The 27,828-nt window shown below is 44.5% G+C and overlaps 1 protein-coding gene across 1 annotated transcript in view; it reads left to right on the forward strand.

Annotated features, from left to right (window-relative positions):
- The window catches only part of LOC140426956 (A disintegrin and metalloproteinase with thrombospondin motifs 2-like), a 365,539-nt gene that overhangs the window by 267,980 nt on the left and 69,731 nt on the right, over positions 1 to 27,828 (forward strand). Inside the window, exons 6-9 of the mRNA XM_072512267.1 lie at positions 10,428 to 10,584; positions 12,117 to 12,222; positions 23,561 to 23,704; positions 25,919 to 26,051. Coding sequence (XP_072368368.1) covers positions 10,428 to 10,584; positions 12,117 to 12,222; positions 23,561 to 23,704; positions 25,919 to 26,051 — 540 coding nt within the window. The remainder of the gene's footprint in view (positions 1 to 10,427; positions 10,585 to 12,116; positions 12,223 to 23,560; positions 23,705 to 25,918; positions 26,052 to 27,828) is intronic.

The following is a 27,828-nucleotide window of genomic DNA, read 5'->3' on the forward strand; positions in this document are numbered from 1 at the left end:
TGCACATTCTCCTCGTGTCTGCTTGGGTTTCACCCCACAACCCAAAGATGTGCAGGTTAGGTGGATTGACCACACTAAATTGCCCCTTAATTGGAAAAATGAATTGGGCACTCTAAATTTTAAAAGAAAATTAAGATCATTAAATACTATTCCTGCTGATTTCCCAGGACATGGAGCTGGATTTTCATCTGTAAAAGGTGCAGATCCATCTGTGTTATGCTAGTAGATGGAAGAGATGTTCCCAACCACTTCTCCCTGTGCTTGTGGCCATGGAGTTTCCAAATATGGATGTTCCTAGATGCTAGCAGAGAAGCCCGAATTAAAAATGTGCTCTTCACATACAGTTTGTGCAATTCCTGGGACAAAAACTGCCAGAGACACCCAAAATCAAATGGCTTTGTTTTTATTTCTCTTGTTGTAGATTTCCTCTGCTGGTACAAATGTGTATGGTAGCTTCACGTGAACAACATGTACACTGCAATTTTCAATTCACTATATCCCTCCCCTTATTAGTAAATGGAAAACGTAGCATGATTCAATGATTCATTTCCAAAGCATAACCAACAACCTGAAGCATAATATGAACATTCAATGTATTACATATTCTAACTTCTGTATTAATTTAACAATGCACTTTATCTTATGAAAGATTTTTTCACCAACTGAACATAGTTCACTTTGCTTCAGCTCGCCGGCAGGAAATCCCTCTAAGTGCAACCTTGGCAGCCGCCGTGAGACACCCGCTAAGTGCGCTGTTCAGCGGACTTTAACTTAAGTCCACTGAATCGTGCTGAAGATTAGATTTGGTTGTAACAGTGAGCTCATTCATAATGTTGTGAAGACATAGTGTGTGAGCAATTTTGTTTGTAGATACTCTTTCAATCACGTCATTCCAGTTTTAGTGATTCGATATCCGTCATACATAGTTGCCATCCTCATCTTGTTTTGGCGTTTCGATGCCAGTTAGTTATCATGACTTTGGCACCAGTTATGTTTGCATATTTAAGATGTTGTTTGCCTCGCGTTTCCTCAAAAACAGGAAGATTGATTTTATGGCAATGGATGTCGTGAAATATAGTTCATTGGATTAAGCTTGACTGACTGATATTCAACATGGAATTCATATTCTTGTAGCATGAGTATCCAACACGCTATTCGAGTGGATGGTTTACTATGTGGGTTGTTCAACAAGCTTATTAGTGGTCTATGTTATGTTATGACTTCAAACTTACTTCCATACAAGTAGAGATACAAGTAGAGATGAAGGTACAGGATACCCCATGTGATTGAGATTGCTTCTCTCTATGTTTGTGAGGAACATCACTGTATGGGGTGTTAGCGATTTACTTACCATCGTAACAATTAATGGGTTTCCTGCCTTGCCGTTTTGCATGAGAGCTGCACCTAAGCCAACCGGACTTGCATCCACAACTAGCTGGGTGCTTTTCTCAGGGTCAAAATAAGCATTTGTGCAACTAGCTGACAATCATCCCTTCATCTGGTGTACACCCTGTTTATGAGATGTAGTCCACTCCCGCTAGGTGGTCTCTTTTGACAGATCACATAGGAGAAAAGATAGCACAGCAAGGTCAGGAATGAAGTGGCTAAGGTATGTGGTGAGACCTGGAAGTCTTCAGACTTCCTGCATGTTTGTAGGACCTGCAATATTTGCAATGGCTTCATCTTTCTGACAGCTCTGAATGGCTTCCGATTTCTCAAGTGCTTTTCAGCGCAGTTGACGAGAGAGATAACCTCAGATTGTTTGTGTTTTGATTTCTCCGACATGTTCAACATCACCAGTCACACTTGGTTGGTAGTTGTCTCCACCTATGTAATATCGGTCAATAGTCCTGTTTGCTTCTTATTTACTGGGTCAGAAGCCAATTTGTGCATTGTATTTTTATCAGCAGTGAAATAGGTTGTTAGTGCACTTTTTGCTGAGTGGTACTCATTTTACTCAGTATCTTAAAAATATCTTCCAACTCTTCACCACCACATTTGAAAAGTAAGGTCTTTTTCCTTATGTATTCTGTGATTGCAAAACCTGCCGTTGCACCTTTGAAACATCACAGCCAATTTTGCCAACATGGGAATACAGATGATGTCTCCAAATCAAAAGCTGGTAGATTGGGAATAGACAATGTCACATTCATCAGCAATGCAGTGATGAAACGTCTCTGTACTGAACAAAATTAATGTTTTTGTTTGATTAGGATGGTCATTTTTGCAACACCAGTGTGTATCTGTACACTATATAAGCTTTTCTATTAGATCTGAGCTTTTGTGCATTTAATATAACCTCAGAGTGTGTCTCCGAGACTGTAACTTTAAATGGTGTCTATAGCAAAAGTAGGCATAAAACATCCAAAAATATTCACAACAGGTAGGAATGCTTCTTTTTCACTATTCTCATCATCATTGTGAGGTTCTTGGGAGAAAAACCGTCAAAGAGACCTGAAATTCATAGCCGTTTGACTCCCTTTTTATTTAACTTGTTGCACACCCCTTCTGCTGTTACAAGCGTGTATGGTAGTGTTATGACATTCTGGGCTAGGGCGCAGTCAATTCCAGCCCCCCCTTGACCCAGAGTAGTAACACAATTGAATTAACCAATAATTCTTAGAAAAATACCCAAAGCTTTTGGCCCTTGGCGACACAATAATTACAGTTAACAGGCTTAGTAAATGTAAACAGAATTACTTTTTATTAATAACAGGAACTATAATGAAATATGCAGCAAATACAATTGGTTAACGATTATCTAATTCCTAATTCCTCACTATAACTTGCCCCCACACTCTATACGCACAAGACAAACAAACACAGAGGGGTGAAAATAATAAGGATTAACGTAAAAAGATAAGAGTCTTTGTTTCAGATATTTGTTTCTAGCACCTTTCCAATCTTCTCTTCAAACTTTGCTTCATTTCAAGGTTTTCACTGCGCATTCATTCAGGTCTCTGCAATTTCAGAAATACAGCAACCTTTCTGGAGAGAACGAGGAGAGAAAGAGAGAGAGAGACAGACAGAGAGGGAGAGAGAGACAGAGAGAGCGAGAGATATCTCTGGAAAGAGCCAGGATTCAATCATCACCTGTTACCGACAAAATACAGCCTTTCGGCCAATTCATTGGCAACCAGCCAACCAATCGAACCATGTCCCACCCCATCTCTTGGGTGCCTAAGAGTCTAAGTTTTGCTATCCAAGGCTAGCAGAGTGTACTACGTTGTAACTTATTGAATTCCTCATTTCCCCAGCTCAATTTAAAGAGATATGTCCATTAAGCATCTGTGGATCAAAATGACAACAGCAAAAATAGAGACGGGAAAAGAGGGAATCATCAGGAACTTACAGTAGCTTCAAGTGAGCAAAATGTATGTTACAATTTTCCACATAGTGCAGGGAATTCCCAACTTTTATTGCCCAGCAGAGTCTGCAGATTGAAGCTATATTTCATTTTCCTTCTCTGTTCTATCCAGTGCTGAGTGGACTGGAGTCAGGAAAGATTTGCCCTCCATGTGGAATTGGCCCTTGTAACGTCTAGAACCATAATGCTATTAGAAGTAGTAGGCAGTTTCTTCTAATCCTTAATGTAATATTTTATCTATAGTATCTATATGGTAAGTTAAGGGATAATTCTGTAATAAAATCTGTTGTGAACAGTGAATAGATTTGGATGTAGAATTTCAAGTGTATTTTGTTATATATGAATCTTACACATGGATAAAAACAGTTGATTTGGCTTAAAACATATATTGATGGTCTGGCTATTACTTAAGCAATAAATACTTGGATATACGTTTATAAAAGCTTCCAACCCACAATATTGGCAGCAGCGCGTAAGTTATTTGTCCGAAGCTTCAGGAGACTTCGGTCCCAAGTTCCCTCCAAATTTCTGCCAAATTCTTGCAAAATACTGGCAAGAATCCATTAGACTCCTGAGCAAGGGCATGAAATACAGGGATCCACATTGTTTCTGGGTTTTTTGGGTAGTCCTTGTAAGGAGTGGAACCTCCACGCACCCCTTACAATTCCGGTAACATCAATGGGCATCTCGGGAGTGGCCACTGTCTTCATTGCGAGTTTCCATTCTGCTCGGTCATGATCCAGTGTAGAGGCTATAGAAGTTCGACAATGTAATATTCATCAACAATGTAGTGATAAAACCTCTCTGTAATGATCCAAGATTAATGTTTTTGTTTGGTTAGAATGGTAATTATTGCAAGATCAATGTGCATGTGTACACTACCTTCCTGATTGTTAGAACTGAGATTTTGTGCATTTAATATGACCTGAGTGTGACTCTGTGCTTGCAGCTAAACATAACGCTAAGTGAGGTAGTCTCTAGATAAACATAATTTGGCCCCAGTGCCGAATCCAGCCGATGAGAATGGCCTGAAGATAAGGGAAAATAATTAATATTGAGGACCATACGATAAAGGATAAGCCATTCAGCCACTTGAGCCCATTCCAGCATTCAGTAATATTATGGCTTACCTTTATCAGCTTCACCTATCCACCTACCTACATTGCTTTGTTGCCCTAAATACCCTTGCCTAGGAAAACCCTGCCATACCCCGCCCATCGTACAGAGCATGAAGGGATCTGTAAGAGGACGCTGGTGGCAGCTCTGTGAGACCTCCTTTGCAGGTCCCCTATGCCCATTTGATGCAGCCCCAAGATCACACTTTCTCCTTTATCCTCTTCCCACCCCCCCCCCCCCCCGCCCCAATTTCTCCAACCAACCCCCAGTTCCAGTTCCCCAAATATTCTCACCACCTCGCTGGGGTTTGCCAGCCTGACCCCAGTGAAATTGCCCCCTCGCCCACTCACCTTGGTGTCCTGCTCCAGGGACAAACTCCACTGAAGGCTGCCTATAGCCTCAGCAGTGGCCACGCTCCCGCCTGACACTGCTGAGATTGTCGGTGATCCAACAGTTCTCCATGGTAGGACCTTCTGTCTCTGAGGGGTGGAAATCCTGGCTTCAGTCTATTAACAATCAATTGGCCAGTAAATTACAGGGGGGAAGCCATTCTTTCTGTGGGCGGGTTCCCCGCCACCCTGAGTGGTAGGAGCGGGGTGGTGGTGGAAATCATGGCTTCTTTAAAACCAACCCTTCATATTTTTCACTGACCATATTGCAGCAAAAAGAATCTGTCCCATGAGAAGCTCCACAAACTAATTAAAGGAAAAAAACCTGTTTGATGTAACAGCTGCCGTGATTTCCCTCACCCAGCCCACGATATACATCTGAAAATATAATTTAGCTCATACTAATCTTTAAAAATGAGCAATTCACAAACTTGCCAAATCACCTTAATTACTCCAACAACTTACCCACTCTTGACCCAACACAACCTATTGGCTTATATAAACAATCCCAAATACAAATATATGTTTCACTGTTGCTTTGTGCAGCTAACACCCAGTGTCTTATGGCTACACATAAAGAAACCCCACACAAACAATGAATGTGCTTGTACGGTACATTAGGATAGGGCAGACCAAATGGCCTCCTATTGTGCTGTAGTCATTCTGTGATTCTATCTCAACCTGATTTTCAATCTTCCTCTCAGTCCAGCCCCTCAGCCATACCAGAGACTTTGCTACTGCTACTAGCCTCAACCCTGATAGAAATACAAATTAGCGAGGTGCGCACCAACACTAACGGGGCAGCACGGTAGCATTGTGGATAGCACAATTGCTTCACAGCTCCAGGGTCCCAGGTTCGATTCCCGGCTTGGGTCACTGTCTGTGCGGAGTCTGCACATTCTCCCCGTGTGTGTGTGGGTTACCTCCGGGTGTTCCGGTTTCCTCTCACAGTCCAAAGATGTGCAGGTTAGGTGGATTGGCCATGCTGAATTGCCCTTAGTGTCCAAAATTGCTCTTAATGTTGGGTGGGGTTACTGGGTTATGGGGATAAGGTGGATGTGTGGACCTTGGGTAGGGTGCTCTTTCCAAGAGCCGGTGCAGACTCGATGGGCCAAATGGCCTCCTTCTGCACTGTAAATTCTATGAACTAAACCCCACCCCACCGCTCCCTGAATCTTCTGGCAGAAATGGCTACTAAAAGCAATCAGACAGCACTGCTCACTCCCAAGGCAGGAATTCTCATACCTGGCACTTCCTGCTCTCAGGGATGTTCCGTTTCTATCTCAAGCCAGCATCCACCATAGGGATACAGAATAGGGCTCTGGATGTGTTATTTGCTATGAAGGTCAGTCAAAGCTGTGCCATGAAGCCCTGAGACAGATCCCTATATGGGGCCATGGGCGACTGCTGATGGGAAACTTGGATTATTTGTAGTGCCAAGACCACTTAGTAAAAGCAGTACATGATCTAAAAATGCCAAGGTCAAAGGTAAGCTGCTAAATACCTGCAATGATTTACTGGTGGTCATGAGAGGTATGGTACTGAGTACAGTTCCATTAAAAGTGTTCATTCATAATGGAGATTTTAATGTTAGTTTTTTTTTACATTTGTTAATACCTCATCCGTTAAAGATTGCATTACATGAAAGGCAGGGTTTTTGGGGGGAGCAATTAGGTTAGTTTTATAATTGTACTTAACGGGTCAGCCTCCCTGTCTGCCAGAGGCATAGGGGGGAATGTTCTACCCTATCAAAGTGGGCGGGTGTGACTGCATGCACTGTTAAAACACTAAAGAATTCCAGTGTGTCAGGAAGCTGACAGGAACTTACCAAATTCCACATTTAACCGGAGCGTATTAGTGAGTATGCGGGGAACCCTGTTAGGACAGGTGGGTCTGCTATTAACATATGCAAAAAGCCATTTAGCTGCACCTTTTAAACATGGATTCTGGCTTTAACTGACACTGCAAGGGTTTCCCAGGCTTTGTGGAACTCATTAGGATAAACTAGGTGAGAGAATAGCAGCGAATTGACAGGACTGTACAATTGGCAGGCTGGAAAGCCTTTAAATACAGAGATATGACAGCTGCTACATTGCCTAGGTGAAAGGCTTTTATTCACAGGGCTTGTTCTGAGAGTGTTTTTTCACTGCACTGGAGTTGATTTCTGAGACTTTAGCAGACGTTTCTATAACCTTGGAGTGTTTTGACTCTGATCCAGACTTCCATGCTGGCAGCTGTAGCTCAGCATGGGATCAGCTTATGTAGCTCTACCTTATACCCCTGATGAGGAGCTGGAGTAACAGCATCAGCAACACCAGTAGCAGCTCCTCAACTACCTGCCTCTCCACAGGTCAAAGGGGATGGAAACAGAGCTTCAGCTCACAGGAGACAATAGTCAACAAAAGGAATGACTGGACAATGGAATTTTGAAATAAACTTCCTGCTGCATAAATATTGACGAAAAAGGTCACAATTTAACAAACTTTTAAACACCTAAGTGATTTCACTTGTGAAACAAGAAAAAAATGTTTTCCTCCTTTTTGTATTACTCCTCTGTAGTGCCATCCCTCACAGCAGAGCAGGGGTTATATCTCTGGTCTGACTTGGCCGATGGCCTCTGGGTTTTGGAGCTCTGCTAAAGATTTCCCCACATCTACCTGTTCAGAGGTAGACTCAGCCATCAGGCCAGGAGGCAGCATGTCGGAATCTGACTGGGGTTGGGGTGGGGTGGGGTGGGGGGGTGGGCGGTGGTGGTCAAGGTGTGTGGGCAAGGATGGAGGAATGGGAGAACTTTGACCAGTTCCATGTTCCCTTTCTCCATGTTTCCCCTCATGGCGCACCTGCACCTCCCTGTGAGCCACGAGCTGCATGGAGAGCACTTCGCTGCACTTCAGTGGCAATCAAAGTGAGACTTTCTTCCATCTTACTTAAACCGGCAGCCTGAGTGTGCAGGCCATTGTGACGGCCAGCATACACTCTGTTACCAGCTTCATCTGATGCGCCATGTAGGTGGCCACTCTTTCCACGGAGGCATCATAGCACTCATGAAACTGACTCCTCCAATCTCTCTCCAACATGCACATTTTTTTAGTTGTTGCTCCAGAATTGTCCTCTTTGTGGATGATCCACCTGCTTCACCATGTGACAACTCAACCCCTGTCTTCAGGGCCCCACCACAATGTGCATGTCAGAGCTGGTGGGGGGGTGCTCCTGAATTGTACATGCGTGTCTCCTTTGAAGAATCCTTTTAGTCCTCCAGCATCAACTCCAGAGTGATGCTTTAAGTATCAACAGAAGATGAAGGACATGAATTAGTGCTGACAAAGTAAAAAGGTTCAAAGTCAACATTTTGCAGATAATCGCATTTCAGTGGCTAGTGGCATCAGGCCAACTTGTGCGCGCGTTGTTGTCAGGAGGCTGTGTGCTATCTACCCCTGTCACAAGGTAGCCGGGAGACTTTCATCTCTCCATCGCCAATGTTCATACAGGCTGAAACCCTGCTGATCTCCAGGGCATCTTCCTCTGCAGCGATTAAGGTGGCTGTGACTGGAGGGCCATCCTGACTTTCTTTCTCTCTCAGGTGTTTTGGGGTCTTTCTGCAAGGAGAGAGAGAAAAGGTATGAACGGGAGGTTGATGTTTTGAGAAAATGGACTAACATTTGTGGAGAATCACTGGAGGGATGGTGTGAGATGTGGGTGAGTGTTAGTGTTCAGAAGGGAATGTGAGGAGATGCCCTGAGAGAGAAGGACGGCTGGAGCTGCAAGGTGTGTTTGTCTGAGGAGTGCTGTGCAGGAGAATGTGGGGATTTGTATTTCAATGTGCAATGCCACTTGCCTTTCTTACCCCAATGAGGTCACTGAACTTTTAAAGAATGAATTTACAGTACCCAATTCATTTTTTTTCCAATTAAGGGGCAATTTAACGTGGTCAATCCACCGACCCTGCACATCTTTGGGTTGTGGGGGTGAAACCCACACAAACACGGGGAGAATGTGCAAACTCCACACGGACAGTGACCCAGAGCCGGGATCGAACCTGGGACCTCAACGCCGTGAGGCAGCAGTGCCATCCACTGCGCCACCGTGCTGCCCTTAGGTTACTCAACTTCTTGTGACAATGTATCCCACCTGCTCCCAATGGTTAGGAAACCCAAAGGCAGCCTCCTAATTCCATAGCTCAGTCAAAGAGCCAAGGAAAACCCGGTTCCATGAACTTGCAGGTTACAGACATGCTGCCCACCTCTGTTGTGGGTCCAAACATTGAAATTCAGCCCACAGAGGCTGCTAGTGCCTCCCACCTGACCAGATAAAAATTATTTTCTCACAGCACAACTCTTTACTCAGGGACTAGCTCCTGGCTTCCCTCCATCCTGCCATCAAAACACCCCACCCCCATCTCACCACAGCACTCTGGGCGGCCTCAGTGTAAAACCACTTGTGTTGCAGTGAGTACTCTTAACTAAAGCAGGGTTCCCTACCAACTCCAGGGTTATTATGTGTTCAAAGCACTTTTTAAAATTTGAATTAAAAATTCATGGTGGTGCAGTGGTTAGCACTGAGACTACGGCGCTGAGGACCCGGTTCGAATCCCGGCCCTGGGTCACTGTCCACGTTGAGTTTGCACATTCTCCCTGTGACTGCGTGGGTTTCACCCCCACAATCCAAAGATGTGCAGGTTAGGTGGATTGGTCACGCTAAATTGCCCATTAATTGGAAAAAAAATAACTGGGTACTCTTAAAAAATATATATTTTTTTTAATTCCCGTTTGCTGTCTGCAGGGCAGCCCCGCCCCTGGTTTCCTGGTGGCGTGGGGTGGCTTCAGTGGGAAATCCCATTGACATGCAGCAGGAGTAGAGAATAACGGTGTGCCGCCGAGAAATACGTGGCTGGGAGACGGGAGAATCCCGCCCAAAATCTTTTAACCTCAACCTGCGATTGGGAGTTGCAAATGAGTGATCTGTGTGTGAACCGTGCATGGTTTTAGACTCATGCACAGTCAATGCTAAGACTCTGATATCCATTGTTAGCGAGTAAGGTTCCAAAGCAGGAGCTCAATTTCGATAGACTGAACATTTGAGCAATTCAACAGGTCATCTGCCCATCTAGATTATTGCCTTTGCAGTGAAGATGAAAATTTACCCCACTTATTGCAATTGGTTTAAAGCATCCTCGCAAATATAGGAGAAAAGAATTTCAGCCAAACACATGAAATATCTACTTGCCAAAATGTCTGAGAGCCATACCGAGAATAAGAAGGAGACAGGCAGACTGGAACACTAATCAGAGCCAGATAATATATGGAAAGTGGGATACAAGCAGATTCTCGATTGCTCAGCGAAAGACAGACAATTCAGCAAGAGTCGCCATGGGAAATAACAAATATATCAAACTCGGATCAAAAATATTCAGTGAAAGCACAAGACAAATTGCTAACTATTAGTTCAGAAAATAGCGAGAAATAATGCCACATATTCAAAAATCAAATGTTCTAAGTCTTGCACTGTAGTCAGTTGAAATTGCACCTAGATTTAAAGGAAATTGTTTTCTTTCTTAGTCTGTTAGCCTAATCGAAGTTGGGAACCCCGCACAAAGTTTGAAGAATGTGTGCCAATGGGCTTACTCCCAGCAAAAGTCTGATACCAGCCATGCAGAATATCATGACCATGCCATCTTTCTAACAAGGCAGGACTTTGGGCCATCTGGTATGCAAGGTACTGTATTCCATTCAGATTGGGTGAACAGTTTTATATTGTGCTTAAGCGTACTTGTTGATAAATAATCCAAGACACTTCATATTCATTAGCATGCTAATTTCTAGTCTAATGTCTTAAAGGTACAAGATGGTGTGGAGGTATGGTGGCCTAAATGGACCTATTTGGCATTGGGCCTCAGACCTCACTTAATTGAGAATGCAACTACAAGGCTGGGCAGAGAATGCTATTTGAATTTTGGGCTACTGTCAGCAACACTGCATTTTGAAGAGGAGGGGATGATCAGAAGGGAAATGTGAGCAACAAAGTGACGAAGGCAATTTGGAGTAGGGGCAATTAGGGGTGGAGGGGAGGAGGGTGAGGTAGTGATCAAGAGGGCAGTGGCTGGCAGTCAATTGTTGTAATAATGTGGTCCTGCATTTCCTGATTCAAATTCAGGTAAGTATCCTTGAACTTACACTTTTTGGTGATCTGACTTTCATTCCTGCAACTAGTTACATTCAGGGCAAAACCATTTGTAAAGCAGGTGTTTAATAAGAAAAGGGACGAATGCTTCTTTTGATGTCTATACTGATATCGCTGGTAGTGACTCCAATCTGCAAATATATGTTTGTAAACCATGCACCATGTTTTACATTTTACCCCTGTCAAATTGATGCATCATCAGCGTCTAGACTTCTCTATACTTTCACTTAGTAACTTCATATATTATGCCACTGTCAGATAGTTTAGAACAATAAGTCATACGGCGACTTATGTTTTTTTAAATAATAGTTTTTTAAAATTTCCAATTAAGGGGCAATTTATCATTGCCAATCCACCTAACCTGCACATCTTTGGGTTGTGGGTGTAAGAACCACGCAGACACGGGTAGAACATGCAAACTCCACTCAGACAGTGACCCGGGGCCAGGATCGAACCCAGGTCCTCGCCGCCGTGAGGCAGCAGTGCCAACCACTGTGCCACTATGCCACCCCTAAGGCGACTTATGTTACTTGTAAATGTATGACCATGAACATAAATGATAAAAATGGGATTCATGAATGGAAAGTTGTGCACCTTTTACTTATTGTAATTTTCCAAGACCAAAATTAAGATACTGCACTTTAATATTTGGTGTTTTCTCAACTGTTAAATACAATGTGCACGATTGTTATCTTACAAGTGCCAAGACTGCAAAAACTGTCCAGCACACATACATTTATCTCACACAGTTTATAAATGGGATATATATTTATGGACTTCCTCGGTTTTGTTTTTTTGTTTTGGTATTTCAAATACCTTTTGAGGTTAGATAGATCATCTGACAGATTAAAGTAGTATAAAATCTGATTGGTCTTTAGACAATATTAATATATAAATTGCACAAACTGTGGCGATAACTCTGATAAAGCATACGTTTCTATTCATGAAATTGAAGAAAAAGTCCCATTTATCAATATTGAAGTAAGAAAAGCACAATTGATGGTTTTCAGTAGATAATTATATGTTTTTTCATGCATTCTTCTCCAATAATTTTCTATCTTTTACAGGTTATGCCCCAGTTACAGGTATGTGCCATCCAATCCGGAGTTGCACTCTGAACCATGAAGATGGCTTTTCATCCGCCTTTGTAGTTGCTCATGAAACTGGGCATGTGTAAGTGTTAAATCTTATGGTTCAAAAACAAACAAGAAAAACACAAAAACATTTGGGCGGGATTCTCCGACCCCTCGCCGGGTGCCGAATTCTCCGGTGCCGGAGATTTGGCGGGGGCGGGAATCGCGTGCGGCGGTCGGCGGCCGCTGACTGCGGCCCCCTTCACGGCGATTCTCCGGCCCACGATGGGCCGAGTGGCCGCCAGTCTTTTGCCGGTCCCGCTGGCGTAAATTAGAGTAGGTCCTTACAGGCAGGACCTGGCTGCGCGGACGGCCTCCGGGGTCCTCGGGCGGGGCCGGGGGGATCTGGCCCCGGGAGATGCCACCACGATGTCCTGGCCCACGATCAGGGCCCACCGATCCGCGTCGGACCTGCGCCGCGTCGGCTGCTATTCCTCCGCCATGGCCGACGCGGCGATGAACCCCCCCTTCGCATGCGCTGGGATGACGCCCCCCTGCGCTTGCGCAAACCCGCGCCGGCCGGCGCAGGCCCTTCGGCGCCGGTTGCTGTGGCGCCAAGCCCCTTCTCCACTGGCCGGCGCGGCGCAAACCACTCCGGCGCCACCTGAAGGTACGGAGCACCTTTGGGGCGGCCCGACGCCGGAGTGGTTCACGCCACTCCTTCCCGCCAGAGTTGCCCGCCCCACCGATTACGGCAGAATCCCGCTCAGTATGCTGTCCAGAGTAATATTGTGTTAAATATTAGAGTAGCAACTTTACTACAAAGGTACATCACAAAGGGAAAAATACAAACGAACAGATTCAGAGTCTTGATGAGAGAATTGGTAAGGATGAATGAAAGATTGGTTAATAAGGGATATATTTTTTGATAGATTTTAAAGGTGGATGGAAGCTTCCTAGAGAAGCAGAGGGGATTTGATGGTAGTTTCTGAAGATTGGGACCAAGTTACATACCTGTTATGATCATAGGCCAGACTCTCATGTTTCTGGTAAGACCCAGTTAGGACAAGTAATGTCTGGGTTAAAGTAGACAAAGTTTGAGATTAAAGACATTTGCTAATGGGTGAAAACCACAAGATTCCACAGGTTTTGAACTGTCAAAATTAACTTTATTATACAAAGTCAGAAAGATAAAACCATATACAATGGCTATCTTATACTCTTACATTCAGGGTGAATATGAGATACATGTGAATTAACAGGCAAACTGGTCAAACGCACCACAATGTACAGTAAATGTACTTGAGACAGAGTCGATGGATTTTTCAACAACACACCCAGACATCAGTAAACACTGTGAATCAACCAATCGTGTTAAAACTCTGTCCCTCTCACAAGAGAATCTAGTCTTCACCTCCGAAGATCTAACCTTTGAATTCTCTCTATAATGCGCTCCAAATCAGACAGCCCCATTGACAGCCCATCTTACAGCGTTTCAATGTCGCCACCTGATATTCTGTACCCCTGAATTCCCAACTATGCACTCAAGTATCACTTCAAAAACACAATTCAGGGCTTGGGCCACTACAAGCAGAATACTACTGCTGCAAAAGGATATCGTTGCCCCAATAGCGCGCAGCATGGAGTCACCAACCTTCTGCTGCCTTCTTAGAACAACTAGGACCTCTCCTGAGCCCTGATAACTTACAATCTGCTAACTTAAGCCCTTTCCTTGCATAGAGCCTGTTTCTCTGCTCTTCTCTTTTTCCATTAATTTAATAGGGGCCCGTCTCTGTCCCCCCCGTCTTTGTCCCCCGTCGCCGTTCCCCGTCGCCATCCCCCATCTCTGTCTCCCGTGGCCGTCCCCCGTCTCCGTCCCCCGCCTACGTCCTTGCTGCTTCCTTTCCCGCCTCTGTCCCCCACCCTCCTTTCCCGCCTCCGTCCCCCGCCTCCATCCCCTGCTGACTCCATCCCCCGCCCCCGTCCCCTGCTGCCTCCGTTCCCACCTCCGTCCCTCACCTCCGTCCATTGCTCATGGACAGCCCATATGTGTGGATTCTAAAGTCTGTTCATTCTTGGATTTCCTGACCTTTGCTCTAGACGAGTAGGTAAGTTAGCTTTTATAACTTGGCAAGTTCATCGGAAGGTTGACTGTCAGAAGGCCAGATGCAAAGGACTGGAGAATGCGAGTGAGACTGGAGAAAGTTGCAGAAATAAAGTCGGAAATAAGGCCAAGGTTTTGAAACTGAGCACAAAGGTTACAAAAGTGTGGTCAGCAGCAATTGTGCGGATGGGAGGCAGGTTGCTGAGATAGATGTGAAATTCTAGTGCACTGCTGTAATGCTGGAACTGTGAAGGATGGGTCTTCAATTTACCTGAATGCTCCAGCTATGATGCCACTGAAAATTCTTGGGATGGTTTTATTTGCCGAACAGGCAATTTATGATCCTGTGGGACACTGGTCCCATGATGGGACATAGATCAGTCTGGTCAGTGTGGTTCTGGCTATGGGCTAAGTGCTGGCAAGTGGGATTAGGTGGCCAAGTCAGGGCCTTTCATGCATCAGTGAAGACTCAATGTAGTATTCTGTGATTCTGAGATTTTAAAAATCTCGGTTGCCAAAAACTTCAGTGATAATCTATCACTTCCCTGTGACAATAGGTTTTGAGAACAATGCTGTTTGAGATTCGAACATTCAGCCCAATATGTCATATACAGGTGAAGAGTGAGATTATCCACGTCCACCCCTGCCCCCCCCCCCCACACACCCACACACGCGCGCGGGCTGGTGATGTCCACATGCCGTGAAAATGTTAAGCAAAGATATTTGAAAGCCTGAAGCACTATTTGTCAGGGTTTCTTTTATCCAACAGTTATATTTCGAATGGGAAATAGGGAAGGTCTATTGGAACGCAAATTCATAAATTGGCAGAAGCTTTGTACTTTTTTCAGTGTTTGCTGTACCCCTTGGCATGCTGACCTTTCAGTGCCTGAGTTCAATTGCTTCTGCTTCGAGTGGGCCAACCGGGTGCTAGCCGCAGAGCTTCACCATCTGCAGCTAGCACACTTGTAGCCAAATCACAGCAGACGAACAGTTACACTTATAGATCACACTAGCTAACACTTAAATATCAGCTAACATGCACCTCATACGTGGATCAAACTGGTGCTCAGATCAGCGTATTTTGCACCGCCACCTCATCTCCCACTAAACACCATTACAGTTGCTTCTAGGAAATGAGTTGCATTTATTTAGCGCCTTTCAGGATGCCCCAAAACAATCTATGGCAAGGTAAGTGCTTTCGATCTCAAAACAGAAAATGCTGAAAATACTCAGCAGCATCAGTGGAGAGAGAAAACAGCTAACGTTTCAGATCGAACTCAAAATAAACCAAAGTATTTTTGATGTTTAGGAAAGGAGGTAGCCACATTGCACATAGCAAGTGTTGCTCTTTTTACTCACTATAAATATGGCAGTCAATAAGATTGCCCTTCCTTTGTCTAGATATTGATATTATATTGCTTTCAGAGTCGCCAGGTATCAAATGATACCACCACAAGGTTCAACCGGATATCGATCAAAGACCCAACAACCAGTTAGTTAGTTCAAGTTCAATAATACTTTATTTACACACAAGATTACTTATACATGCAACATAAACACTATGAGTTAAACTACACCTAACAACTATGACAACCTGTATTTAACTTCAGGCACCCGGCTTAGGTCAGAGGAATAGTGGCCTTTGTTCGAATCTGGATACGCTGGATCTGGAGAAGTAACTGTTATTCAGCTGGGCTCATCTGCCTGGTAGCAAGCATTGAACTTGGACTTGCTTCTGCAGTTATCATAGATTATCATAGAATTTACAGTGCAGAAGGAGGCCATTCGGCCCATCGAGTCTGCACCGGCTCTTGGAAAGAGCACCCTACCCAAGGTCAACACCTCCACCCTATCCCCATAACCCAGTAACCCCACCCGACACTAAGGGCAATTTTGGACACTAAGGGCAATTTATCATGGCCAATCCACCTAACCTGCATATCTTTGGACTGTGGGAGGAAACCGGAGCACCCGGAGGAAACCCACGCACACACGGGGAAGATGTGCAGACTCCGCACAGACAGTGGCCCAAGCTGGAATCAAACCTGGGACCCTGAAGCTGTGAAGCAATTGTGCTATCCACAATGCTACCGTGCTGCCCACTGGAGATGGACGTTGCCGGAGCGCCAGGTCCAAAAGAGATCGAACACATGGCAGTGTCTCTCTTTATCCTTGGGGGGGTTTCGCTCTCTTTTGGACGGTTCTTAGGTTTGGACCCAATTAATTGGGCAGTTCTCGATCACTGCCTTCGATCTGAGCCAATAAAGGGGCGGGTGCCTTGATGGCTGGGCGTGTGCTAAGAGGTCATTGACCTTGCTGTTTATGCTTCCTGAGTAAAGGGAGTGGCGCCGAAATGTCTGGAATTGTATCGGTTACCTGAGTATCAGTCCTTTGTCTTACGGAGATGGGTCATTAAAAGGCTAATCGGTTGGGGGTTTCGATGCTGTCTGGATTCTCTGCTCACGAATGTACATGCAGGCTCCGTGCCTGCCCAAATCTTACATTGTCCATATTTCGCTTTAGGCTTTGCGAACGTCCATGTTTCTTGTTGTAAGTGGCCATCCCAGATGGCTACACAAGATCCCACACACAGCAATGACTAGATATTTTCGCAATGTTAGTTGAGGGATAAATATTGACGAAGGTTCAGGAAAACTCTGAATAATGCCATAGGATCTTTCACATTCCCGAGAGGACAGACATTATTTTCTGAAAGATGGCATCTCCAATTACATTCCCTAAGTACAACATAAGATCAGAAGTGGGGATATTCGCTGATGACTGCAAAATGTTCAACACCATTCGCAACTCCTCAGATACTAAAGCAGTCCATGTCCAAATGCAGCAATCCTGGACAATATCCATACTTGAGCTGATAAGTGCCAAGTAACATTCCTGCCATACAAATGCCAGGCAATGACCATCTTCAACAAGAGAGAATCTAACTATTACCCCATAACAATCAATAGCATTACTATCACTGAATCCTCCACTAGCTAAGGGGCTGGTTTAGCACCGTGAGCTAAACAGCTGGCTTGTGATGCAGAGCTAGGTCAGCAGCGCGGGTTCAATTCCCATACCAGCCTCCCCGAACAGGCACCGGAATGTGGCGACTAGGGGCTTTTCACAGTGACTTCATTGAAGCCTACTTAATCTACATTAAGTGATTCATATTATTATTATTATTATCGACATCCTGGATATTACTACTGACCCGAAACTGAACTGGACTTGCCATATAACTATTGTTTGCTACAAGAGCAGGTCAGAGGCTAGGAATCCTGCAGTCAGTAACTCACCTCCTGATTCTCCAAAGATTGTTCACAATCTAAAAGGTGTTTGATGGAATACTCTCCACAGCCTGGATGAGTGCAACTTCAACAACACTCAAGAAGCTTGACAGACAAAGTATCCCGCTTGATCGGCACCCCTTCCACAAACATTCGTTCCCTTCACCACTGTCGCACAGTGGTAACAGTGTGTACTATCTACAAGATGCACTGCAGGAACTCACCAAGGTTCCTTAGGTACCACCTTCCAAACCCACAACCCCTATCATCTAGAAAGACAAGGGCAGCAGATACATGGGAAAACCACCACCTGGATGTTCCCCTCTAAGCCACTCACCACCCTGACTTGGAAGTATATCACCGTTCCTTCACTGTTGCTAGGTCAAAATTCTGGAACTCCCTCCCTAACAGCATTGTAGGTGCACCTACACCACATGGACTGCAATGGTTCAAGAAGTCAGCTCACCACCACCTTCTCAAGGGAAATTAGGGATGGGCAATAAATGTTGGCCTAGCCTACAGCTTCCATGAGGATGAAGCTGGCCCAGCCGCTTCCCTCACAACAGCCTTCAGTATGCTTAGGAAGCACGGGAGACAATCCTGAAGAAGGGAGGGGAGACAGAAGAAAATTGTACGAGATGTGTAGTTGGCAGTGATTTGCTGTGAAATGTTCTTCCAAGCTCGATATTCAGTAGGTAAGTATTTTGTTTTATCTGGCAGTGACTCCCAGTGGCCCCTTAGTAACAGTTTGCTTGGCCACAAATAGAGTCATGTTGGGCTTGATTTTTATCCCCGAGGCGGGAGTCAGGAAAATTCCTGACTTGGTCCACCTGCGTCAGGAAAATGTGCCGGCAAGGCAGGATTTTCAATGTGTGTGCGGGGCCGGTGCTGACTCCTGAAGGATAAGGGCAGCTGACCTGGGAAATTGTTCAGAGGCAATCACACGGTCTGCCGTTTGTGGAAGTGGACAGTTTAAAAGGCTTTGTCCCAGTTTTGATAAAAACAGGCCCTACAGCCATCATCCCTCACAGCTCCTCATCCCCACACACTCACCATGCCCCACCCATGCCGTCCACCCATACCCATGACCCCTCATGCCCCGATTCCAAGATATGCCCTCCAAACAATTCCTATGGTCCCAAACCAAGTTATTCACCCCCCTATGGCCCCTAATGCCCCACATGCCGAGCCTTATTATGTATTCTTGCCTGAGAGACCAGATAGCCATTAACCTGTTGAAACATCAACTTCTGATAAGACACTGCTTGATGACAGCTCTGATTCTGTGATCTTTGCTGTCAATTTCACAATGATAAAGAGCTTTTAAGTGCTTGTAGTTTGGGCTAGTGAGACCTTAAAGGAACTGAATGATTGGCACTATTATTGAGCTGTAGTAAAAAAAAAAATTTCAGGAAGTGGAAAGTTACTAATAAATTACTTTTCAGACTTTTCTTTACACTTCCTACTGTTGCTATAACTGTTTATTTTCAATTTAGAGTGAGTTAATGGTCATGGGGAGGTGGCATGAGAGGCCAAAGGGAGTTAGTGGGGATGCATATTTTGGCATGGGAGGCTTGGGAGGACATTTTGAATTTAGCCTTCAAATGTTCCCTCATGCAGACTATGGATTATGACGCCTCTGAGGGGTTGTGAACCACAGTCCTTGAAATGCTGGCCCGGCTCCATGCAAATTGCAGAGAACTAGGTCTCTGCAATAGAGCTGGCTCGGTTGGGAGTACAGGGTGCGTGTCCACAAGCCAAACCAGGCTTCACCCTTTAAATGCACTCCTGAAAATCAAAATACATGGAAATGGGTACGGGCATCCCAGAATCGGGACCTGTCCACCATTTTTGAAGACTCTGTGAAAATCCATCCCGTTATCCCAGTTTCATGAAGGTGTTTCAACAAGCATTAGGCTCTTCATCTGCATATGTAAAGGGGCGAATGCCTTTTGCACACATGAACCTTCGATCACCTATACTATTGCCTTAACTGATATGACAAACATCACACTTCCTCCACAGAATGTGTGTACTCTTGCTGTGCTCATGTTCGTTACTTCGACGCACATTTTACATTGTAAATAGGATCAGTGTCGAAAGATTCCTGGGACATTGGGATTGTCTTCACTTGTTCTTACCTTTCCATCTTTTTGTCAGCTCCTTCCTCAGGCAGCATTTGTAGATGCTTAAAAAATCAGCAAAAACAATTCCTTGCCTTTCTGAAGGCTAGAAGCTTATTGTTGCATGACAGATCGGCCCTTCCTTCATGCACCAAGCTCGTGCAGTGTAGGAGTTTTAGGACTGGGATGGTTGCCTCCAACAACCAAAACCATCTTCCTTTTTGCTACATATGATTCCATCTACCAATGAATTTTCCCACTGATTCCCATTGACTTTAATTTTACTGGGGTTGCTTGATGCCAAACTCTTAGTCAATACTGCCCTGATTTCAAGGGCAGCCATCAACTCACCTCTGGAATTCAGCACTTCTGCCCATGCTTGAAACAAGGCTGTCATGAGGTCTGGAGCTGACTTGCTTTGACAGAAGAAACAAACATGTGAATTGGGAGCAGGAGTGGGCTATTCAGCCCCTCGAACCTACTCTACCATTCAATAAGATCATGGCTGTCTCATTTTAACCTCCACTTCATATTCCTGCCTATCCTGATAATCTTTCACCCCCCTTGCTTATCAAGAATCTATCTACCTCTGCCTTAACGGTATTCAAAGATTTTGCCTCAATCACCTTTGAAGGAAGAGAATTCTAATGTCTCAAAACCTTTGAGAGAATTTTTTTTTCCTCATCTTGGTCTTAAATGGGTGATGCCTTATTTAAAACAGTGACCTCTAGTTCTAGATTCTCCCACAAGAGGAAACATGCACCCTGTCCAGACCCTTCAGAATCTTTGGGTGCAATTCAATGGCCTCGCCGCACCTGACTTGGTGTCGGGATGAGGCCGTCGAATCTCATGAGAGATCTTTTGCGATGCTCGAAACATCTCGTGATATTTACCGGTCTCATGAGATGTCGCGATCTGGATCTCGATCTGGGCACTCCCAGGCTGGCGTGGCTAATACCAGGGAGCCTGGCTGGAAGTGCCAAGTGCCTTGGTGCCAGCTTGCCCTTGTGAGGAGTCGGACCTGGCCCCTGGCCAGGTGAGGGGAGCTTGTGGGTCCGGAAGAGGTAAGTTGGGTGAAGTGGGAGGTGGTGGGGCCGGGGTCTGGTGGCTGCTGAGGGCAGTTGAAAGATCCGTCCCAATCGACGAATAGTCTTCTTGCACTGGTGAGCTGAAAGTGTCGCCTCAACGGGACCTTCCTCACCAAGACCAAAAGAACAGCCAAGTACCATTAGATAGCGGGGGGATTTTGGCAATACCCCACTAACTTCAGACTCGATGGGCCGAATGGCCTCCTTCTGCACTGTAAATTCTATTCTATGATTAAATGCACCCAAAACCAGACATAGACATGTTTCAGTTGAATCGTGGCCTTTATGTTTCAATCAAGTCTGAACTCCAGCAGCTACAAGCCTAGTGTCTCTGGCCTTTTCTCATAAGACAAGCCGCCCATTCCCGGTACTAATTAGTAAACCATCTCTAAACTGCTTCCAAAGAATTTACATTTTTCCTCAAATATCGAGACCAATACTGTACACAGTACTCCAGATGTGGTCTCACCAATACCCTGTATAACCGAAGCATAAACCTCCCTACTCTATTCAATTCCCTTGCAATAAGAGATAACATTCTAATACTTGCTGCACCATTGCGATTTATGCACCAGTGCACCTTTTTCCCTTTACATCTCAGAGCCCTGTAATCTCTCACCAGTTAGATAATATGCTTCTTTTTTTATTTGTCCTGTCAAAATGTACAACCTCACATTCTCCCACGTTATAATCCATTTGCCAGATCTTTGCCTACTCACCTAACCTATCTCACCTAACCTACTCACCTAACCTATCTCACCTAACCTACTCACCTAACCTATCTCACCTAACCTATCTCACCTAACCTACTCACCTAACCTATCTGTATCCTTTGCAGTCTCCTGTGTCCTCTTCACAATTTACTCTCCTACCTATCTTTGTGTCTTCAGCAAATTTATCCACCATACCTTCAGTCCTAACATCCAAATCATTGATATAAATTGTAAAACTTTGAGGCCACTGCACTGATCCCTGTGACACACTCATTCTATCTTGCCAACCTGAAAATGACCGATTTCTGCTTGCTGTTTTCCATTGCCTATCTTCTATCCAGGCCAATATGTTACCCCATACACCATGAACTTTTATTTTCTGCAATAACCTTTGACGAGGCACCTTATCCAATGCCATCTGATTGGTTCACCTTTATCCACAGAACCTGTGATAACTTCAAAGACCTCCAATAAATTGATTAAACAAAGTTTTGCGAAAGAGAAAACATGTTCACTCTACCTGATTATCTTGAATTTATCTAAGTGTCCTGTTCTAAGCCCCTGCTGGCGTGTTCAATGGTAGGCATGGGGGGGGGGGGGGGGGGGGAATATGATGGGAGGCTCAGAAATCTTCATGCCGGTGTAAATTTTCAGCGGGATCTTCCGCTGGTACCCGCCATGACGGATCAAAAATCCTGCCAGAGGCCAGCATGAACCTGCGGAAGGAAAACAGGCCAGGCTGAAACACTTCTGGAATAATGTGGCATGCAAATGTTGGGACTCACCTGAACAATGCCTGGGGCTGCCTCTGGAGTTTGGGATGGAGACCGCCGACAACCCTGGCCCCAGGAACACAACAACAGTGGGTTGGGTGTGCACCTGCAGGTGGACCTTCCAGATTTGGTGTCCTGAAGGTGCTCCATTTTCCAGCCTCAAAGTTCCTGGAGATCCATCTTCATTTTAAGGAGGTCCACCAACTTGCCTCAATGGTGGGTCAGTGATGTTGGGCATCTTTGCAATAGGGTACCCAGATAGGACGGCAGACTACATGCCATCCAGGACTGCCCTGCCACTGAATATGGCATAAAACATCCGTATTTAGAATTTAATGAGGCTGGGGCTGGAAGCTGTGGCCTGTTTTCCTGCCAGCCTCCGCAGCGCGGAATCACTCCATGTTCCCATCCCCATTCGTCATGGCTCTTAGTCTCAAAATGGGAGACTTTGTGCCCGACATCTTTTGCAGTTACCTTTGCTATTTTCCAATCTAATGCAACCCTCCCTGAATCTGGTGAATTAAAGCCAATACATTAACTATCTCACTAGTCACTTCTTTTCAGACCCTAGGATGAAATCCATCAGGACCTAGGGACTTGTCAGCCTGCAGTCTCAACCATTTGCTCAGAACCACTTCCCTGGTGATTGTAATTTTCTTGAGTTCCTCCCTCCCATCTTCTGATTTGCAGTTTTTTCTGGGATGTTACTTGTATCCTGTATTGTGAAAATTGATGGAAAATACCACTTCAATACATCCATCTTTAACTCCCCATACTCACTTTCCACAGAACCAATATTGACTTTGTTAAACCAAACTGAGCACTGGTGAGGAGGTTATTACTGCTTCATAGCACTGTCAATCACGCCTTTCATCGCTTCGCTGATGACACGTGGCCCCTGTCTGAAGTGTATTGGTCCTAGCAGTTGCAAAGAAAAACAAAAAGAAACATGTGGACAAATAGACAACGTAATTCTTAATTGTGAAAATTTTGGACTCTCAGTCAAGTCTTCATTTGGTGTTTGCAGTGACTCTTTTAATAATGAGCATTTTGCTTTGCCTTCTGCTCGAATATATACTGGCTGGAATTCTCTGGCTTTTGGGATTCTCTTTTCCTGCTGGCAGGGCACCTCCACCCGTGGGTTTCCCAACGGCTTCAATGGGAAATCCCATTGACAAACAAGAGAGAATCCCGCCGCCAACGAACGGTGCGCTGCCAAGAAACATGTGACTGGGGAAACCGCAGCATCCCGCCCATTGTGTACTAGAAACCATGGTAACAAAGACCAAACTTCTTCTTGTTTTGTATGAATTGAACATTTTGATTTTTGTTTTTTCCATCTACTAGGTTAGGAATGGAGCATGATGGTCAAGGCAATCATTGTGGTGATGAGATCAAAATGGGAAGTATCATGGCACCATTGGTTCAGGCTGCATTTCATCGTTTCCACTGGTCTCGGTGTAGTCAACAGGAACTGAGCCGATACTTGCAGTGAGTGGAAGATTATTACTGATTGCTGCTGGTCTCCAAGTGAATGATTACAGACGTATGACCTTCGTCCAGTTAAATGTTGAAAGATCAGTGAATCTAGCCGAGCTTTTCATATTTACTGTTTTCTATGTTCTAAAATATTATGGTCTGGACTACATGTGACTCCAGATCCGCACAGCGATGTGGGTTGGCTCTTTACTTCCCCCCACTGAAATGGCATAGTAAGCCACTCAGTTCAAAGGCAACTAGGGTTGGGCAACAAATGCTGGCCGAGCCAGCGACGCCCAAATCCCAAGAACGAATAAAAAAATAAGATCTTCTTTGCAGTTAGTTTCCCTTCCCTGCACTGTCTATCATTGCCTCAGAATAATGATACTTCCAGACAGAAAAACAAGTGCAGGCATTCAGCCTTCAGTTTTGTCTTTTTAATTTATTCCAATTACTAGATTATGGTGGGAAAGGAAATAATACGAAAACAGTGAGCTTTTGCACACACTAAGATACTGTTCCTTCTTGGTTGGTGGGACAATACTCTGGAATCCCTTACTTAACCCTTCTGTGGGAACGCTATTAACCCAAAAACTGCAAGGAGCAGCCAAAAGCCACATATGAGGAAATGATAACCCATGGTTCAAAACATAGCCCAGGTTGTTGGTTTTAAAGAGCGACGTATGTGAGAAGAGGCAGTTGGAGAGACCGAGGTATAGGGAGAGAATTCCAGACTTTAGAGCCTAGACTGCTAAAGGTTTGGCCACCAATGTGGAGAGATTAAAATCGGGGAGGCACAAAGGGCCATAACAGGAGGAGTGCAGAGATCTCAGAGGTCTAGAGGGGCAGAGGAGGTTACAGATTTCTAGAGGTTCAAGAATGCAGTGGAATTTGAAAACGAAAACTTAAAAGTGAGATACAGAAGACCATACATACTCTTGGCCATTCCTATGATTATATCCACATTTGTTAATCAATTTTGCTCACTTCAAACATAGGGGGCCGGATCCTCCGCTGTTGGGATTCTGCAATGCGCCAGCGTTGGGCTGCCCACAATGGGAAATCCCATTGGCCGGCTGGCGAGACGGAGAATCCGGCCAGGGTTCCTCCACACTTTGAGTATCATGACACAAAGGCTCCACTTCTGGGCATGATCAGAATAAAACCAATGCAAGAATCTACCTTTGATGTTATCTCATTTAACTATCTCCACCTCTCATTGCAAGCAGACTATGGCAGGCAGCTTTATTGTTGGAAGCCTGCCCATAATGATTATAGTTTGATAAGCTTAGAAAATGGATCAGGGCCACAGCAGTGTAGCAGTTTGAAGTCCTATCCTACCACCTTTCTGATGCATTAAATGCCATAATGGAAAATGCAAGCCTCACTTTCTCTAATTTACCTTGAATTCATTTGCAGTATAGTTAGCTATTGAATTGGCCCATTTCAGTGACCATTGGCAGAAGAGCGTAGGAGGCTTGGGGATGATCTTATAGAGGTCTATAAAATAATGAGGAGCATAGATAAGGTAGATAGTCGACACCTTTTCCAAAAGGTAGAGGAGTCTAGAACTAGAGGGCGTAGGTTTACGGTGAGAGGAGAGAGATACAAAAGAGACCAGATAGGAAAGTTCTTCACACAAAGGGTGGTGAACATCTGGAACAGGCTGCCATCGGCAGTGGTAGAGGCGGGTACAATTTTGTCCTTTAAAAAGCAGTTAGACAGTTACATGGGCAGGATGAGTATAGAGGGATATGAGCCAAATGTGGGCAAGTGGGACCAGCTTAGTGATAGAAACTGGGCGCCATGGACCAGTTGGGCCGATGGGCCTGTTTCCATGCTGTAAATATCTATGACTCTATCTATGACTCTGAGTGGTGGTAATCCCTAGAGGCATGATCGATCTGATGGAACACCTTTATCATTGAACCTCAAATCCCTGCCAAGAACAATTCAGACCTCAGATCCCTTGTCGCCATGAATCACCCTTGATTGCTGTCACTGGCTAGTTGGGTTCCTGCTGGGAGCTGGCACTGCATATATAAAGATCCAACCCAGGAAAGTAGGAAGAATAACAGTATGGTAGGGGCAGGAAAGGGAGAATGTTGGATATGCCATCATTATTGCTGAGAGCATAACCCATGAAAGGCTGCTTGAACATTTTACATCTTTTGGCTGGGTGATAACTATGAAAGTAATTTGTTTGAAAATATTTTTCCATTGCAGTTCCTACGACTGTCTACGTGACGATCCATTTGAACATGATTGGCCATTGTTGCCACAGCTTCCAGGCATTGACTACTCTATGAATGAACAATGTCGCTTTGACTTTGGAGTGGGGTATATGATGTGTACAGCAGTAAGTGTGATCAAAGTTCTTTCAGATATTAAGGGCTGGTTTAGCTCAGTGGGCTAGACAGCTGGTTTGTAATGCAGAACAAGGCCAGCAGAGCAGGTTCAATTCCCGTACCAGCTTACCCGAACAGGCGCCAGAATGTGGCGACTAGGGGTTTTTCACAGGAACTTCATACTTGTGACAATAAAAGACTATTGTTATTATTATTCCAGACCAGATCCCAACAGTGTCTAGGATACTGGACCGAAACGCCAGTATTTTATTTTATTTTTTAAGACTGTGCAGAAGGAATACGTCACCCTAGGAGTGATTGCACGAAGAAATACGGATTTGGTATTTTAAAACAAATTATACAGTATTAAACTCTTACCAACACACCCAAAAATAGCTTACAATTACCCCTTAAACAATACTCTCTATTCCCAATTAAACAACAAGACAGGAAAACATACAGCTCTCAATCTATCCTACCTTCCAATGGCACAGAGTAATATTTGCTTTTCAGTACCGATTTGGCTCCTGTTAGAACCCCTGTAGACTCTGGCTGGGTTGGATGTCTTCAAAAAGCTTTTTCAACTGGTTTGTTTCAGCTTTCCCCTTCTTCTCAGACAAATCTGCTCTACTTTAAATACTTATTACTCTTTTTAAGTTATCCTACTTTGAGCAAAATACCATACTTGTGGTCGAAAGGGTTAGTCAGATCAGAACTCAACCCTGAAAGCTTTCTCAGAATGTCTCAATACCATAGCTGCGCCCAGCAATGACATCATCTCCACAAGCTGAAAACAAATTAACTCTCCAGGTTGAAAACACATTGACTCCCCTAGTCAAACAACATTGCCTTAGCCCAGGCTGAAAATACATTTCTCTGGTCAATTTCACCTCTGGTTCCTAAAAGCTTTCTGGTCTTGCAAAACAAGATTATTTTTAAAAATATGATCACTGCAGTTAAACACACTCTAACCCCAGGCTACTAACCCTTAAATTGCCAAATGTTTATAATCCAATATATCGAAAAGCCTACATTCGTCACACAGACCTGCAGAGCGTGTATAAGATACACAGGAACGGGCATATATGGACTAGAATATCTGTGGAAGTTACTTTCTCACTGTACCTTCTGCATAAACCTCAAGATTTCTGCCAAACGTCCGGATGTCAATATGTGCATGATCTGGGAATTTTTCAAAATCTTTACATCTTTATATTTTTCCTCTTAAGATCTGTAAAGAAGCTTGAAATTTCCTGTGCAAAACTGCATAAAATGATAGAAAGGAGCAGAATACTCTGTTTCTTCACCGGATGGAATCTCCAGTCCTGCTGTAGTGAATGGCGATTTGGCTGAGCGCCAAATTCTCCGTTCTCGCTGGTAGCGGGCGCATTGGGATCGGAGAATCCCGGCCAAGGAATCAGACATATTGATGTACAATATTAAAACTTCAGTGGTTTCATTTTACTCACAAATTTAAAAGTGTCACTTAAAAAATTTAATTTTTAATGAAAATATTTTAAAAAGAAATGTGAGGTCCCAGTTATTTACGACTGAATCTATCCAATTCAACAGTTTAAAACAAGAGATTTTTCTACTATACGAGAATCAGACAATGCAAACGCTAAATATTTATCTTCGGTACCCACTTATACTTTTGAAACTGGCCGGCACGGTAGCACAGTGGTTAGCACTGTTGTTTCACAGCGCCAGGGTCTCAGGTTCGATTCCTGGCTTGGGTCACTGTCTGTGCAGAGTCTGCACGTCCCCCTGTGTCTGCGTGGGTTTCCT

The sequence above is a fragment of the Scyliorhinus torazame genome, chromosome 7, assembly GCF_047496885.1.
Source record: "Scyliorhinus torazame isolate Kashiwa2021f chromosome 7, sScyTor2.1, whole genome shotgun sequence".
Lineage (NCBI taxonomy): Eukaryota > Metazoa > Chordata > Chondrichthyes > Carcharhiniformes > Scyliorhinidae > Scyliorhinus > Scyliorhinus torazame.